The sequence below is a fragment of the Budorcas taxicolor genome, chromosome 3 (genome assembly GCF_023091745.1).
Source record: "Budorcas taxicolor isolate Tak-1 chromosome 3, Takin1.1, whole genome shotgun sequence".
Lineage (NCBI taxonomy): Eukaryota > Metazoa > Chordata > Mammalia > Artiodactyla > Bovidae > Budorcas > Budorcas taxicolor.
The window spans coordinates 13,134,681-13,153,520 of NC_068912.1; the positions used below are offsets into that span (position 1 = coordinate 13,134,681).

Below are 18,840 nucleotides of genomic sequence, written 5' to 3' on the forward strand. Positions count from 1 at the left end.
AATACGGAAGCTAGTATCTTATAAACTGTTGTTGTTGTTCAGTTGCTCAGTCATGTCTGACTCTTTACGACTCCATGGACTGCAGCATGCAAGGCTTCCCTGACCTTCACCATCTCCCAGAGTCTGTTGAAACATATCCTTTGAATCAGTGGTGCCATCCAACCATCTCATCCTCTGTCATCCCCTTCTCTTCTTGCCTTCAATCTTTCCCAGCATCAGGGTCTTTCCAATGAGTCATCTCTTCACATCAGGTGGTCACAGCTTTGGAGCTTCAGCTTCAGCATCAGTCCTTGCGGTGAATACTCAGGGTTGATTCCCTTTAGGGTTGACTGGTTTGATCTCCTTGCCCTCCAAGGGACTCTCAGGAGTCTTCCAGCACCATAGTTTGAAGGCATCAATTCTTCAGGGCCCAGCCTTTCTATTGTCCAGCTCTTACATCCATACATGACTACTGACATTTGACAACTGTACATGCTAAGCTGCTTCAGTCATGTCCAACTCTGTGCAACCCCATGGACTATAGCCTACCTGGGTCCTATCTCCATAGGGTTCTCCAGGTAAGAACACTGGAGTGGGTTGCCATATCCTTTTCCTGACCCAGGGATTGAACCCATGTCTCTTACATCTCTTGAATTGGCAGGCAGGTTCTTTACCACTAGCACCACCAGGGAAACCAGAGCTTTGACTATATGGACTTTTGTAGGCAAAGTGATTTATAAGCTATCTTATATATATAGGTTGACCCTACAAACCACTGGTCTTCCCAGGTGGCTCAGTGGTAAAGAGCTCGCCTGTAATGCAGGAGATGCTGGTTCGATCCCTGGGTCAGGAAGATTCCCCTGGAGGAGGGCATGGCAGCCCACTTCAGTATTCTTGCCTGAAAAATTCCATGGACAGAGGAGCCTGGTAGGCTATAGTCCATAGAATCACAAAGAGCTGGACACAACTGATGAGACTGAGCTGCATGCACAAATCATCACGTGCAACGACTGTCACACATTACCCACAACCTGGGTGACAGCCCATTCGTCCCTGCCTTAGTGACACTTGCGTGTGTAGGGTGACTACAGCTGAGGCTGCTGCAAGGCAAAAGGATGTGCTGATTCGATATGGTTGAGAAGACACACTTACCAAAGATGATAAACATGCCATTTGAATTTCATCAGGACTACTGCCTGAGGAGATGCCCATCAAAGTCAGAATCTGCCTTTGGGAAATTTACTTTGAGTTACCTGAGTTCTTAAAGAAGGCGCTGATGTATTAATATGCACTGTCTTCAAAATTTGGAAATAGGACCAAACTATAAACAGGAGTGTATTTTATCTTCTTGACCTGAAGAGCAGAGGAAATACAGTGGCTCTCAGGAGACGCTTGTTCCTTCTATTTCTGTACACATACGCTTCCGATCATGTGACTTCTGATCCTGACTTCCTCAAACTTGTGACAAGCCACAGCCTCTTGACTCTAAGATGAATTCTTTTTTTGATGAGAGAGTCCCTTCAGTTCCATGTCCACTCCCCAACCTGGTCCTCATGTTGCTGAGGCTCCTGCTGTTGATCTGTGGTGAGTAGGACAACTCAGAGAAGGGTATGGGATTCTGTCCCCTATCACCCTGTCTTCTGAAGCTTTGGGGTTTCTCAGGACTGAGTTTCTGCCCAGTGGTGGTCAGGTGTGCTCAGATCTTTACTCCCCACTGAGGGCTTGGAGCTGGGCAGAAAGTCATAGATACTGGAGAGCCAGATTTTGGAAGAAAACTGCCATTTTATTTTTTATCTCATAGCAAGTGTTCACTTTCTGTCTTTCTTTCCTCTATTGATTCTGACTTTGTTCTTGGTGGTTTTGATAGCCACAAAGATAATTCATACAACAAATTGGCCTCTTAGTCCCTTTCCCTTCTTATCATCAAAATGATTTCCCTATATTCTTCCTTGTGTTGTGTGTTAGTCGCTCAGTTGTCTCTGACTCTTTGCAATCCCGTGGACTGTAGCCTGCTAGGCTCCTCTGTCCATGGAATTCTTTCTCTGGGCAAGAATACTGGAGTGGGTAATTACTCCCTTCTCCAGGGGATCTTCCTGATCCAGGGATCACCTGGGTCTCCCACATTGCAGGGAGATTCTTTACTGTCTGAGCCACCAGGGAAGCCCCCATCCTTCCTTGGCTTCCCCTATTTCTACCATCAAACCCCAGAACTTGTGATTACCAACAACTGTCCCACTTCCAAAGTCTTTGATTTCAGCATCCACCTTCCCATCCAATTACAGCATATTTCCAGCTCACTTTGTCTAATGCTCCATATTCAACATGCCTTCCACTCCCCAGTCTTACTTTTTCATTGTCAATTACTACACTCTGTGTCCTCACTTCTCAGATTTCATCACAATGCTCTCAGATACATCATCACCTCTCTTCCCCATAGTGCTCTTCTGACTAATATTCTTTTCTGCATGCTTTACACCTGTGCCTGAGCAACTGAATGTGACCCAAAACAAAAGGCACAATCCTGCTGCCTTTCTTTCTTTCTAAACGTAGTACACCAATCTCAGGTGGCTATCAGAGGTGCCACACAATCCTCCTATTCTTTTGGAGTCAATGTTCTTCCGTTCTTGATGACCACTTCCTCATACTCCCTCCTTTCTCCTCAAACTTTTCTCTTGTTGCTCTTAATTTAGAACACAGGAAAATAAAAGCAATCAAAAGAAAATTTCTTCATCTTTCCACTGCTGTATCTCTGCCCACCTCTGTATTTACATACTGTGCCTTTTCTCCCCCTATTATGGATATATTTTCCTTCATCCTATTGAAGGCAGGACTCTCCACTTGTGCATTGGGCCCAGACTCCCTGGCTCCATCGTCAAAATGTTTCTCCATCCTGGGCTCTTCGTATAAATACACAAATATGCTATAATACCTTCTATTTTAAAATCATAGAAATGTGACCTCCTTTTGCTTCACCATTCAATGTATCCCTTTATAGTTTTCAGTGAGTTGCTATCTTTACCTGGCATCCTCCCATCCTTTCTTTTTAAAATTCATTGTTAATTTTCTTTGTAGTAAGATTCACTTTTTGATGCATTTTGATTTTTTGACAAAGGTCTGGAGTCATGTGACTACCACCACAATCAAAATACAGAACATTTCTATCACGTAAAAAATTCCCTCAAGTCCTCAATCCCTTTAGAGTCAACTCTTCCTAACCCTTGGATACTGTTAAACAGTTTTAGGTCCTTATAGTTTTTCCTTATCCTTTCTTGATTCCACTTCAATCAATCTTTGCCTTTACCACTCCACTAAAACTGCTCTGATTAATATCATCAACCACCTCTATGTTACTTCACTCAGGATTCAATTTTTACTTCTCATTTGATTCAACATCTCAGATCATAGTTGACCATTCCAACTTCTGGAAATATTTTCCCACTTGGCTTCTTAATATTATATTCTGTTGGTTTTCTTTCTAACTTAATACCGGATGCTTTACTGGTCTCAAAATGTTTGACTTTCCCAAGATTGGCATATAGACTTTTCTCTATCCATACTCATTTCCCCAAGTTATATACTTTAGTCATTTTATGTGCCATTTTAAAGACCTTTGAATCAAGTTACTTATTCAACTTGATCTCACTTTTGAACACCTTTCATATATTCAACTACTATCCAACTGTCTAATATGTATTTTAATCTCAACATGTCCAAACAGATCCTTTGATTTACATGAACCACCACCACCACCACCATGGAACTTAACCTATTTCTCCATACCATTCCTCCATTTTTGTAAACATCACCACCATTCTTCCTAGTATACTCCTAGATACACTTCAGTTCAGTTCAGTTCAGTCGCTCAGTCTTGTCCGACTCTTTGCGACCCCATGAATCGCAGCACGCCAGGCCTCCCTGTTCATCACTATTTCCCAGAGTTCACTCAGATCACGTCCATCGAGTTCGTGATGCCATCCAGCCATCTCATCCTCAGTCATCCCCTTCTCCTCCTGCACCAAATCCCTCCCAGCATTAGAGTCTTTTCCAATGAGTCAACTCTTCTCATGAGCTGGCCAAAGTACTGGAGTTTCAGCTTTAGCAGATACACTTAATTCCTCTCTTTCCTCTATACTTTATATTCAATCCACAAGTAATTCCTATTGATTCTACCTCCAAACTTATACTGAAATTTGTCCCCATCACAGCACCAGTACTGCCTAACCTGAGCCATCATCCTCACTCTTCCAGACTAAATTCCCACTGATTTTCTCCCTGCTTTTCTTGCAAATCTGTAGTTCTTTCCACAGTGGAACAGTGATTTTACAAGGGGATGTCAAGTCAGAGCTGTCCATGGTCCCCAATTACATAATGAATGAAATCAAAGCTATGACCAAGTCCACCAAGACTTCTGTGACTGGCCCCTTCTTACTTCTCACGCAAAAATATCAACCACTCTCCCCCTCAGCTAGATAGTTCCAGGTGCACCTGCCTTCTCATTCTGTCTTGGACAAGCTCATTTCCTCTCGAGGTCTTTGTGTTTACTGTTTCTCTGCCAGGAATGTTTTTTTCCCAAATATTCAGAAGGCTTGGTCTCTAATTTCATTCATGTTTTTACTCAATTGACATCTATCTAAATAGTCAAAACCATCCCAAGATACTCTGAAACTTATTTTTCTGTTTTATTTTTCATATAGCACTGACCATTCTCTGAGATCATGTTGCATATTTATTTATTTTTTTTATCGAAGGATAATTGCTTTATAGAATTTTGTTGTTTCTGTCAAACTTCAACATTAATCAGCCCATACTTATTTTATAATTGAATCTCTTCCACTATAATATAAATTCCTTAATGGAAAAGATTGCCATTCAAGGTCACTCCTGCAACCTAAGTGCAATGTACAAGGCCTGACATGCAGTAAGCACTCAAAATTATTTGTTGTACGGATGAGTAAATAAAATGTAATTTTTATGCTAGCCCTCATTGATTCCCTTCTTGTACCTGAGAAACTAATTATTCAAATAAACATTTAATCTAAAACTGTAGGCAACTCAGACTAAACTGGGCTAAAATCGATAATAATAGTGAGATAAAATTTACTGAATGCTAGATGAATTCCAGACATCCTTTTAAGCATTTTGTGGATATCAACTCATTTAACCTTCACAAAACTCTGTGAGGTAGGTTTACTATTATCTCCATTTTACAGGAAACTAAAGCACAGAGAGGTAAAGTGTTTTTCCCAGAGTCACACAGCTCATAAGAGGAAGAGTCAGGATTCAAATCAACATCATCTAGCTACAAAGCCTACATTTCCCCCAGAATTTTCCATGTTTAACCATATGCTATAATATGGTAAATTCTTGAGTGATAAGAGAATCTTTGGAGAAATCTGAATTCTTTCTCTGGTCCTAAGCCTCCTCTGTTCTGAAGTTGTCAAATAAAGGGGCATCATGTCTTGGGTATGACCCTGTCCACTCTCCTTACTGATGAGTCAGCAAGTCTTTAGATCTGGGTCATCAGACTTTTGAGAGACGAGGTGAGGATGATGTGCTTGAGGATGGAAGTCACTAAGTAGTTACAGAACAAAGACACCATCTCATAATCACAGATGAGAGAATACTGGAAATTTTGATCACAAAACAGAACTGTGTGTCATTTTGTAGGCAGGTGATTGAAGTGGAATAAGGGAAAAGGAATAGAGAGAAAGGAGAAAGGAAGCAGGGCAGGGAAGGGATAGAAAAATAAAGTGATAAAGAGGGAAAAAGAGAAGGACAGAGAGAAAAAGGAGAGAGGAAGGGCACAAGGAAAGGAAGGTGAGCTGTTGGGCAAATCCTTGCGGGAGTTAAACTTTAGGTATGTTTGGGATTTGCCACCTCGTACTGACGGATCTCTGCTGAATTCTCTCCCAGCTCCACTCTGCGAATCAACTGGTGAGTCTCACTTCCTTTTTCTTTTCCATGATATGTGGGTTACTTGAACTAGTGCAAAACGTCTGTGGATGGTTGTCTTGTACCTGGTATACAGATGACAGCAGCTCCTTTGGGCCCAGATTGTTTGTGTTTGCACAAGTCTCTGCATGTGACATGTATGTACTCAGCTGATAGAGCAGGTCTTCTTTAGACAGTCTTTTTTACTGGGACATCTCAGCTTAGGGAGGGTGATGCTGTTTGCACAAGGAAGTCAGGGAGTGCTGAAGACTGACATCACAAGAATCTCTGCTCTCTGCTGAAAGAGCTCCAAAGCCCCTGTGTATTCCCTAGTTGGGTGCACCACTAGAGGACTGAAGAAAATGCCGAAGTCATACCACCACAGAGAACGACATTACAGCCAGTGCTCGAGGCACATACAAATTGTAGACTGCTGCCTTCTTCCTATTTCCAGTCGTCCTCTGCAGCCATAACTGTTATCTCAGTGCAATTTCTCTCTCAGACTCTGGTTTATGCAAGCTTATTTCATTACTTTGCTCCCAATTCAGTCTTACTTTTACCAGGCAAGGAGGGAAGGAAATTTCCCCGCAGAAGAAATCTTCCACTAAAGTATGAAGCTGAAGTTCCAATCCTTTGACCACCTGATGTGAACAGCTGATTCATTGGAAAAGACCCTGATGCTGGGAAAGATTGAAGGCAGAAGGAGAAGAGGGTGACAGAGAATGAGATGGTTGGATGGCATCACCGATTCAATGGATGTGAACTTGGGCAAATTCCAGCAGATGGTGAGGGACAGGGAAGCCTGGCATGCTGCAGCCCATGGGATACAAAGAGGTGGACTTGAGCTGGCGACTGAACAACAACAACAACAGGTTTAAAATAAGTTATCCTGCTACTCCAACACAGGCTTCATGCGCAACTAGGAAACACAGGACTTCCTATGCCCAGAAATACTCAGTTACTCACCTGATGTTTGTCCAAGACTAACTCACACCTTGTGTTAATGCCATGATGCCTTGCACCTGGCTCTACTTTTACTCCACAAGTGTGTGTGACTCATTGTAGCCTCAGAGGAAATTTAAAGCCACATCCAGGATAAAGAATCAATGCTTTGGCCACCAGGAATTTGCCAGGTAGTCTCTGTGACTGAGAATTTTCTGAAACAAACTGAACTGCAAGACTGACCTTTGGACCCGTGCAAACTGCCCTGTCAGTGTTCTACTCCATCTTTACCCCAGACACATTCAAAAGAGTGGGTTACAGTTGCCTTTTAAAGTTCCCTTTCCTGCCCTTTCCTCTTCCCAAGACTGTGTTGCTCCTCAGTCCTCTGGGGACTACAATTTTCCAAGGAGAGAAAATGATTAAATGCACAGGGTATTCCATGCCTCAGCACAGGCAAACATTTTGGTATCATGAAAGTGAAAGTGAAAGTTGCTCAGTCATGACTGACCCTTTGTGACCCCATGGACTATCTAGTCCATGGAATTCTCCAGGTCAGAATACTGGAGAGGGTAGCCTATCCCTTCTTCAGCGGATCTTCCCAACCCAAGAATTGAACTGGGGTCTCCTGCATTGCAGGCGAATTCTTTACCAACAGAGCTATCATGGTACCACGGTTGAATTGAACTGTTAAAAGTCCAAGGGTAAAGCATTCTGATAGGAAGGCTTGGAGATTATAGACACTGGACCAGGAATAACCCCTCAGTGATCTAGAACACTTAGCATTTTTACCTGATAAGGAGACAAAGAGGCTTTTCTTAGGAATATTCTTAAAACTTCTCAAAGAACAGAGTCTCTGAAGGTTGGATAAACAAATGCCTATGAGCAAATGCTATCAGGGCTTTCGATATTTCATGAATTGTTGCAACTTGCATAGATAAGGATGTAAGATGAAAGCAGAATACAACTTTATCCATCTTTAGTTCATCCAGAAAAGAGCCCCTATGGCCAAAAAAAGGATACATGGCTTCTGTGGGAGTTTGTATAGAGGTCCCAGAGCAAGGGGTCTGGGCCACAAGGACGTGTGGGTGCAGACTATTTCTTGGCAAGCGCATGCTTGTTCCTTCCATTAGGAATAGCAATAAAAGGGGCAGGAAAGACTAGTAAAGAAATCAAGTTCATCAGAGTATTTCCCAAACTGACTGATCTTCCATGTGTCATATTCTACCTCTGAAAGAGAGAATGTGAGTCTGAGACATTAGGGAAAGGGGAACAGAAGAAAATGACAAGTACAGCTTATCACAAGGATAAATGAAATACATTTCCCTAAAACTTCGAGCTTCGCCTTCTCCAGTGCCAACTCTAGTGACAGTCATCAGTATCCCTGCATTGTCTCCAAGAGTGTTTTCAGTTCATGGATAGAAACTTCAAAGAATAAGACCCAGGTCAAAGGGAAGGGTTTGCCTTGTGGAAGGAAGTGACACTGTGTAGGGGCAGAATGTGAGCAGCTGTGTGTGAGCAGTTGAAAGCCCATGGGCCATGTCCAGGTGGGGTGGTAATGTGAGAAGTGATCTGTGTGTCCAATGAGCTGGTTCTTTGAGTCTTGCTGAGAACACAAAGTGCCTCTGATCAGGATCTCTGAGCTCCATTGCCCTAGAATATGTTTTTATTTCTTCCCTCTAGAACTGTTTCTGATAGTCAGCCCCTCTCGGCCCATAGAGGGGAACACAATGACCCTGACTTGTAAGACCAAGCCCCCTCCACAGAATTTGGATGCCAAGCTCCAGTTCCTCTTCTACAAAGATGGTCGGGTCCTAGGACTGGCCCGGGATAGCCTCCCTGAATTCCGGATTCCTGCCGTGCGGAAGGAAGACTCAGGGTCCTACTGGTGTCAAGCAAAGATAACATCTATCAAAGTCAAATTTAGCCACAGAGTCCAGATAGAAGTTCACAGTGAGTGCCAGTGGGGACCTCTGCTGGGGTGGGCTGAGACGGGCAGAGACATGAGTCTGGTCTTCCCTGACTATTGTGTTCCGCTCCTGCATGCATGGATGCTGTTTGAGGCACATACCTAAACTTCTCTTTATCAGAGTCATTAAAAAATTTTTTTTTAGTTGATAATTTCTTAAACTATTGGCTACATCCCACAGCATGTGGTGCCTTAGCTCCCCAACAAAGGATTGAACTCATGCCCTCTGCACTGAAAGGCAGAGTCTTAACCACCGGATCCCCAGGGACGTCTCTTTAACTTTTTTAATTAACAGTTTTATTGAGGTATAGTTCACATAGTGCAAAATCCACCCATTTGAAGTGCACAATTAGTTTTTAGGACATTCACAGTTAGGCAGCCTTCACCACGATCAGCTTTAGACCATTTCCATCATCCCCAAAACAAATCCCTTATTCATGATCAGTCAGTCTCCATTTTCCCCTCCTTTCTCCCTAGCTCTATGCAGCCACCCATGGATTCTATCTCCATGAATTTTCCTATTCTGAACATGTCATATAAATGGAATCATATAACATGTTGTCCTTTGTCACTGGCTATTTTCACATAGGCAATATTTTCAAGATTCCTTGGTGTTTAGATATATCAATATTTCATTCCCTTTTATAGCTGAATAACATTTCATCGTATGAATATACTGCATTTCATTTATCAGTTTATCAGTTGACGGACGTTTGGGCTATTTCCACTTTTGACTATTATAGATAATCTGCTGTGAACACTCATGCACAAATTTTTGTATAGGTATATGCTTTCAGTTCTCTTAGGTGTAGAACTAGGAGTGGAAGTGCTGAGTTATATGGTAACCAAACTGCCAGACTGACTTCCAAAGTGGCTGAATCATTCACTCCACCAGAACTATATGAGAATCTTAATTTTTCCACATCATAAGGGATATTTTAATAGATGGCTCCATAAATGTCAAAGTGAGACATGTGAAGTTACGGTTATCTCTTAATTTACTGGCAATAAACTCAAATAACTTTCAACTTTTAAGACTTGATTGATTCAACCTAAAAGAATAGTATTTAAAATAGATGTTTAGAAAACATGTTAATATTTATTTATCAGAGTTCTTTTTTTCCGCCAATTTCTTTATTTTTAAATAGAGTTTATTTTTTAGAGTGGTTTTAGGTTCACAGTAAAATTAAGTGGAAAGTACCCAGATTTTCTATAAACCTCCCACCCCTACATATGCACAACCTTCAGTCTTCCTTATTCCTGCTATTCCTGTTTAGGCAAACAAAAGAATGTTTAGAAAGACCTTACTGTATTGCCTCATTGTGCTGGAGGGTGTGGAGGAGAAAGCTGCATAATACACAGTTCCTGGCTGTGAGAAGCTGACACTTGGCTGGCGTCCGAAACAACCAGGTGGTCATGCTGTACAGGTTGACTATGGATAGAGACTGTAGAGAAGGGATAAATCTGACTGAGGTGGTAAGAGGAGGCTTTGAGGAAAAGGCTAAGGGGGAAGGGCTTATGGAAGAGAAGTTGAGGTCTGATTTTGAAAGATAAAAGGGAATTGAAGGTGTTTTGTGATTCTGAACCATGTTATCCCATATCAGGGTTGACATTTCTGACATCCTCTCCCACTCTCAAACAAAGAGGTTTCCTAGCTACCATAAGCAAATGTTAATACCTCCCGAAAGCTGAGCTTTCCCAAACTTGCTCAGAACTGAACACTGTGGACCTGGATCTCTACAGAAGCCACTGGATAGTTCATATGCCACAGGCCCTGTTCTAGTGCCTCCCACATGTTGTTTAATTAAACCCTGCAACTGTAGGAGGTAGCTACCATTATCTTCTCCATTTTACAGGTAGAAAATTGAGTCTCAGAGAACTTAAGTAATTCAAACAAGCAAGCACACACAAGAAGAGTTGGAACCAACATTTCAACCCAGGCAGTTTGCTTTGTAACCTAGACTTTTAACCATTATACTACTGTGCCTTGAAAAATGGGAGTTTGCAAGATCAGGGTTCTGGTAATCACACCATTCTAGGCAGGGAGAAGATACTGCATCCTCCATAGGAATATTATGGTGTCTTTCTTACCCTGCCATCATCAACCCAACCAGTGCCAATTCCAAATCGGCAGGACTCCTTACCTGTCCCTCATCCCACCTTTACATAAATTTTTGACTTGACCAGAGGCCTTTGCTTCCAGGACTGTCACAAGTACCCTGTCCCTGAAACCTTCCCTACTCAGGGCCTTCCTGTGTCATCTTGTATTCATGTAGGAGTCCCCATCGGTAACGTGAGCTTGGAGATACAACCTCCAGGTGGACACCTGATGGAGGGAGAGAAGCTGGTTCTTGTGTGTTTGGTCACTGGGGGCACAGGAGATATCATCTTCTTCTGGTTCAGAGGAGCTCAGGGTTTAAGTCTGAAAACGAAGACCCAGCATTCACTGATGGCAACGTTTGAGATCCCTGCAGTGAGAGAGAGTGACTCTGACCAGTATTACTGTGCAGCTGACAATGGCTATGGCCCCAGCCTCAGCGAGCTGGTGAGCATCACGGTCAGAAGTAAGTTCCACTGCCCTTCAGCTAGGCCAGCATGTTCCTCTGGGGCACCCTCAGAGAGTTCACTGGGGTTGAGCCTCTGGGGGTAGGGCTTGGGAGTGTGTCATGATCAGAGACCCCCTGTGACAGTCTACTATCTCTCTCAGTTCCAGTGTCTCACCCTGTCCTCACCCTCAGGGCTCCTGAGGCCCAGCTGGTGGTGGGGCACACAGTGGAACTTCACTGTGAAGCCGAGAGAGGCTCTCCCCCGATCCTGTACCAGTTTTATCATGAAGATGTTGCCCTGTGGAACAGCTCAGCGCCCTTTGGAGGAGGAGTGTCCTTCAACCTCTCTCTGACTGCAGAAGATTCTGGAAACTACTACTGTGAGGCCAACAATGGCCAGGTGGCCCAGCGCAGTGAGGTGGTACCACTCAACATCACAGGTATAGCTTGAGTTGTGGAGCTGTCTTGGTCAATGTTTCTTCTCAGCCTCCTGGAAGAGTTCTGCTGACCCTACAATGTCTCTGGTGGGTATGCTACCAAAGATGAGGCTTTTCAGGTAGTCCTGTCCTAGGAGATGTATCCAAGGGGCCATGAGGACATCAAGGCTGGTTCCTCTCTTCTCCTCTCATCAATGTGACAAGCTGCAAGTCTCTAGGTGCATAAATAAATCCCACCTGCCCCAGGAAGAGCAGGAATGGCCTCAATCCATGCTCAAAATATCTTCACCCCAAACCCAAGCCCTTCTCCTTGGCAGCTCATGTACAGGTCTCTTCCTTTAGTGCCTATGGAAGACAGAAATGAAGTTCTTACTTCAGGAGTCATTGAGTTGCTGCTTGGCATCCTTGCTCCCACCACTTTGGCCCTATTATTTTGCTGCTGGCTCAAGAGAAAAATAGGTTAGTATTTATAGAGATTGGTATTTTGTTACTGTGATCTTTGTTTTCACTGAAGTAAGGCTAGATTTGTGACATCTATACTATTAGGGATGAATATATTCCATTAGATACCTTGTCTACAGATCTGCTCACAGGCTCTCCCCTCAACTTTCCAGCACACAGGCCAGTATCTATTAAAGTAGTGAAAGTTTTTAGTAAAACCCTTCAACCCCACATGTTATCAGTTGAGGTTAAGCTGATACCTTGAACTTCAGTGGTTTAATGTTTATACAAAAATGTAACTATTTAAAATAACCAGCCACTGGAAGAGAAATACAATGAACAGTTCCAGTTATATTATCTCCCAGTTAAAGTCAATGCACTGATTCTTATTTGCCATAGAATACTGTCACGTGTTTTTTTTTCCTCCCTGACATGCTCACCCACGCATTCACATAGTCTGTTCATTGCTGTCTTTGTCACTTTTCAGTTTAAATCTCATTTTCTCCAAGAGGCTTTACCTGGCCACATAGCCTACAATTCTCTTCTAGGTGGCTCAGCTGGTAAAGAATCTGCTTGCAATTCAGGAGACCTGGATTCGATCTCTGGGTTGGGAAGATCCTCTGGAGGAGGGCATGGCAACCCACTCCAGTATTCTTGCCTGGAGAATCCCCATTGACAGAAAAGCCTGAAAGGCCACAGTCCATGAGGTCACAAAGAGTTGTACACAACTGAGTAGTAAATCATAGCACACATTCTTAATCAGAGTACCAATAGCTTCACATTTCATTTCAACTGATAATTACATATTTATTTGCATGTTTAATCTCAGCTTTCCTGTTATTCACAGAGCCAGTTGGAGATGGGGCAACAGAGGATGTGAGATTCTCACTTAAATCCCAAGATTTTCAGGCATATTTGGAGACCTCACCCCAACTAAAATGTGTCTATGGTAGTGCATTTTGTTATGATAGGACTAGGTTGAAAAGTGAGTGTTAGTTGCTCAGTTGTATCCAACTCTTTGCAACCTCATGGACTGTAGCCCACCAGACTCCTCTGTCCATGGAATTCTCCAGGCAAGAATACTGGAGTGGGTAGTCATTCCCTTCTTCAGGAGATCTTCCCAATACAGGGATTGAACTTGGGTTTCTTGCATTGCAGACAGATTCTTTACTGTCTGAGCCACCAGGGGAGCACTTTCAGGATTAGATTGTATGGTTGTAAAGCCAAAACCAAAAAGTGTTATAGGTGTGGGTACAGAGGCTTGGGCTCAAGTCCAAAGTCAATATTAACTGCCTTTGGGCAACTCATTTGACTATTCTGGACCTAAAGCTCTTCAACTGCAGTATGAAGGATCTGCCCAAATAATTGCCAGGATGTACTCTGGGCACAAAAGAGCACCTTGCAATGGGCATGCTAGAATAAGACACAGTCCCTGCACAAGGACTGTATGAAAACACTGAGAAAGTTTCTCCACTGACATGTATGTTCATTTGTTTGACTTGCAGGAAGACATACAGCCAAAGATGTAGTCAGGTGAGACCTCTGTTTGCTCTGTGTGCACTGATAAAATATAGATAAATCTATTAAAAAGTTTTTGAATTGTTCTCTCTTGTGAGCTTTTCTCCATGTTTTATCATACCTAAAACTGCCACTCCACAGCTCTTCCACTGGTAACTTCATTTGCTTTTCCTCTTCTTTTATATGTTAACTAATTAATTTAAATCCTTTCATCATTCGTCCTAACTTATCTCTTTCACTAAATCTGCAGAATAAGAAAACTCTACTATATTGACCAGTTTCATACATTTATTCGATCAGTTAACCAATATCTGAGAGTATGTAAATCATTTTTTTGAGTTCTAGAAATCATGAACACATGGAAAGATTTTGAGAGCTTTGAAGTATTTTAGAGCAGTTAAGATATACACACATTTCCAGAATACAGGCCAGAGAATAATAAACATACTGTAAAACCATTGATGACATTTCTTAGAAGATTAAAGGAGGAAGATATTTTTAAAAATTTACTTTTGATTTTATTCTATTGAAGTATAGTTGATTTGTGTTCCTTTCAGGTGTATAGCAGAATTATTCAGCTCTGTTAATATATTCTTTTTCAGATTCTTTCCCCTTATACACTATTACAAAACACTGAGTATATTTCCCTGTGTTATACAGTAGGCCCTTGCTGATATAGAGGAGAAGATTTTTAAAATACTTTCATTGGGAAATATCAGTATTTAGTAGATACATTTTTATAGCATGTTATTATTTTTGCCAGTAAAAACTAGATTTTTTTTCCACATCAAAATAGCTGAAATTACTAATTTCATCTATTTGTAATTCTAATTACAAATCAGACTTACTGAAAATTTTCAGTAATACATGCATATGCAAGATCATTATCTTTTCCTTCCTCAAGCTGCTTGTTCTATGTAACAACTGATTTCCATCTGGAGTAAATAACTATTCTTTCATTCAATATTTACTGAGAACCTATGATGCAAATAGCGCTATTCTGGGTGTGGGCGATACCGCAGAGAGCTGTCAGATAAGGACCTTACACTCCTGGAATATGTACTCTAGGGATGCTCTGCAATTCTCTGTTCACTGCAAGCATAGAGCTGTGGCTTGTACCAGACAGCTGTGCTGATTGCTGATTTCACATAAATTAGCATTCTCTCAGGACATTTCCTCCTTCAGGCTTCTCTCCTTCACTGTTTTACTCATGGTCCCAGGTAGTTATGTCTGGAACATCTGGGATTCTATCCCAGATAGATAACGTATGTTTCTGTGTTTGCAGGAGCATTCCCAGCCCTGTACCCCAAGAATCTACCTACTTCAACTCACAAGCCCCAGAGCAACCACATCTTGACTATGAAAATGGTGAGGCTTCCCAAATGACCTGGGCCAAAGTAGGCAGAGAGGGTTGGTGATGTCTGTGAACCGAACCTGACTCTGCTGTGTCCCTGCCACCTCTACAAATCAGTGACTCCTCTGTCCTCATGGCTGTGATAGGTGGTAGGTACAGAGTGAATTAAATGTCAAGAAGGGACTGTGTCATATAATGATGCTTCCTTCTTTCTCTTTCAGTGAATATTGTAAGTGGGGATGAGGTTTATTCTTTGGTGTACTGTGTGCAACAGGAACAGCCATCAGCAGCAGGTGAGACATGAGAGAGTGAATTTGTCTCTGATTTTGCCTTTCCTGGAGCCAGAAGGATAATCAATGACTGTGTATGGCAACATGGCAGCTGGCACTGCTGCTTCTATCCTTGGAGTTGAATATGAGCATTGTTACGTCTATCTGAAGATTGGCCTGTGAACTGGAAGCTGCCTTGAGTAGGTCCCAGTAATGATGCCAACTTGTGTATCTCACTCCCTGTCTGATGGCAGCCTTGGAAATGGCACCAACTCTTTATTCTCTATAGCACCCCAAAACTATTGCCTAGTTGTGGCTGTAGTCTCATCCTGTGCTTGATACACACAGAAATACTAAGAGGTATTGATGCCAGGAGGGCTTCCCTGGTGCTCAGTGGTAAAGAATCCACCTGCCAATGCAGGAGCTGCAGATTCAACCCCTGGGTCAGGAAGATCCCCTGGAACAGAAAATGACCATCCACTCCAATGTTCTTGCCTGGAAAATCCCATGCACAGAGGAGCCTGATGGGCTACAATCCATAGGGTTACAAAAGAATCAGACACAACTTAGCAATTAAACAGCAACAACAAATGCTAGGAGGGACCATCTGGCCCTCACACTCACATTTGCCAATTTTCCTAGCCATATTTGTGATGGTAAAAAAGTAAGACAGAAAATATTAATGGATACAAGTTACAGGAAACAGGAGAGGAAGAAGTCTTTATTAACATTAATTTAAGGAAGGACTCTTAAATTTTCTCTTCACAGAAGAACCCCTGGGGACACATCCTGGGGATAAGGTGAGTTAGAATCCTTGTTCTTTCTTCCTTGTTCTTTCACTCCTTTTCCTGAGGACTGGGTCTCAAACTTCTAAAACTATGGCCACTTGGGAAAAACAAAAGATCTCATCATCTATCTCCTATTTTATCTCCCCACACAATGGGGATAAAAACATCCAATTATAACAGTAAAGTGTCTTTTAACAAGATAATTCTAGAGGCTCTCATATGCATATTTTAAGCAATGGATGTATGAAGGTTTGTAGCTAAACTGTAGTGCATGCTTAGTCTAAAAGTTCTATTGGTTTGAAAATCTTTATTCTGAAATACTGTTGAACCATGCATACCTCACTTTGTGCTGTAAGGCTAGACAAACAACACGGCAAAAACTAAATTGATATTGAATAAAATGAAACTGAGTGATTTTTGTCATTGAAAAATTGGTAATTTCTAAACTTTGATCAATTCAAGACTTCACTAATAATACAAAATTGTTTTCAGAAAATTGTAGAAACTCCAACTTTGCATGTGTGCAAATAGAGGAGGGGCTTTGTAATTTTGTCTAGTGTGGTGTGGCAGCCAATTGTCTCAGAACAGAATTCAAGTCCTTGATAAACTCTAGCGACAGGCTAAATTTAGTTTATGAATACAAAATTCTGATGCCCTTAAAAAATTATAGCCTATGGAATGACCTAATAAAGGCCCATAAAAATGAAAGAAGGTTTTGCATAGGTAGTTCAGTTTACAGCTCATCAGGACCATGTCTGTAGCCTAACAATGGGATGCAAGCCCTTTGAAAATGTCTAGGGCCACAGTCCCAGAAAGCTCTGTGTTCTGTCTTGAGTGGTGCACCATGGTAGGGTGTATCCAGGCTGATCAGAAAGAGAACCTGCGGAAGATATGTTCTATTGGTTTTCCCTGCTCAAGTTCTTTCCATGTTCTATCCTGCTCAAGTTCTGCCTTTGCTTCTAGGACTCCTCAGCCGTGTATTCCAGGCTGAAGAAGGCAGATCTTACAGATACGGACTACGACGATGTTATGTAGAGTTACAGAAGATTTAGCTCTTGGAAAACCATCCATGACTTCAAACCTCAGAACTGTTATGTCCTTCAGAGATCCTGGGAGAATTAGCATTCCAGTACACCTCATCTGGGTGCTTTCCTCCATAAAACTATTTCTGCATCAACTGTGAAGTGTAGTTTGCTCAAGCTTTGACGAGATCATCTAAAAGAACCTACCTGAACTCAGGAGTGGGAAAAACTTTGTTATTAGAACTTGATTCCTATTAATTCTTTCAGGTACAGGTCAAACTCTGCTCTAAATTCTTTTTATAAGTGGAAACATGATGGGAATAAAATAACTTGAGATTTTGGAGGTAGTGAGACAGTGAAGCCTAGAGTGCATGAACCCAGGGTTAGTGATTTTGTGGGACTGCTCCTTACAGAGAGCTGCATCCATGTATTTTTTTGGCAAGTGCTTTCTCTGAGCAGACAGTACAGAGCTCTAGCCATGTTTCTTACATTGATCATCCTGTTCCTCCATAAAATATGTGACTCAATGAATTTTGGAGTCACTATTACCAAACTAGAATTAAATCAAAGTTACATAAAATTCTGTTGTGGTTGCATTCAGTTTTAATGACATATTTTATATGCACAAACTAAATCTATATGCTGCCATATTTATAATGAGATTTAATGTTTGTAAGTTTCACTACATCCATGGTTCTGTATTTGTTGCAGCTTCTAGAAGTTTTAGGAATATGTTTTCTTCCTTAAATCACACATTTTGTGAAAATGTGATAATATGGTTTGAAGTCCATATTTTAATTTTAAAACAATCATAAGCTAACACATAAACTAAAACATTTAAAAAGTATACAATGTGAAAGTTAAAGTCTTCCCTATAAGCTAACACCACAGTGGTACCCATTGTTAAAAGCTTAGCATTGTTAAGATCTTAACTCTGCAGATATTTTTCTATTTTTTGTAGAAACACTTCTACATACATGTGAATATATTTAGAAGTACATATATTTAATAAAATGTCATGAAATATTTTAAAGTCTGTACTATTTTAAAAGGCTGTGTAGTATCCTATGATATGATAAATCATAACATATTTTTCTTTTTTATTTTAGTAAAATATAAATAACATGAAATTTACCATTTTAATCATTTTTGAGCTACCAGTCTTTTCTTTATTTTCCACTTGTCAAATCCTTTATTTTTTTCTCCTTTGTGTTTCTTCTATTTTTCTTTTTTTATTGAGATAACATTGGTTTATAATATTGTATACATTTTATATGTATATTTATAATTTGACTTACATTTATACTACAGTGTGCTGACCATCAAGAGTTTAGTTTCAATCTATTACCATATAACTAGTTCCCTTACCCACTTTGCTATCTTCACCCCCCCTTCACCTTAACTGCTAATTTGTTCTTTGTATCTATGTGATTGTTTTTGTTTTGTTTTGTGAACAGTGTAAAATAGGAGTCCAGTTTCATTATTTTGAATATGAATATCCAGCTTTCCCAACATCATTTATTGAAGAAACTGTCCCTTCTTCACTGAGTGTTCTTCATACTGCTGTAAACTATTAGTTGACCATACATGCACGTGTATTTATGGGCTCTCAATTCTGTTTCATTTGTCCATGTATCTGTTTTTATG

At 41.2% G+C, this 18,840-nt stretch overlaps 1 protein-coding gene across 1 annotated transcript; it reads left to right on the forward strand.

The window, feature by feature from the left end:
- Window positions 1-1,469: 1,469 nt before the first annotated feature.
- Window positions 1,470-17,206, forward strand: FCRL1 (Fc receptor like 1). Its single transcript, XM_052637847.1, has 11 exons — window positions 1,470-1,563; window positions 5,893-5,913; window positions 8,533-8,802; window positions 11,095-11,382; window positions 11,526-11,804; window positions 12,144-12,260; window positions 13,748-13,775; window positions 15,046-15,128; window positions 15,336-15,407; window positions 16,152-16,183; window positions 17,135-17,206. Exons 1-11 carry the CDS (start codon window positions 1,470-1,472, stop codon window positions 17,204-17,206), a joined length of 1,356 nt encoding a protein of 451 aa, XP_052493807.1.
- Window positions 17,207-18,840: the final 1,634 nt, after the last annotated feature.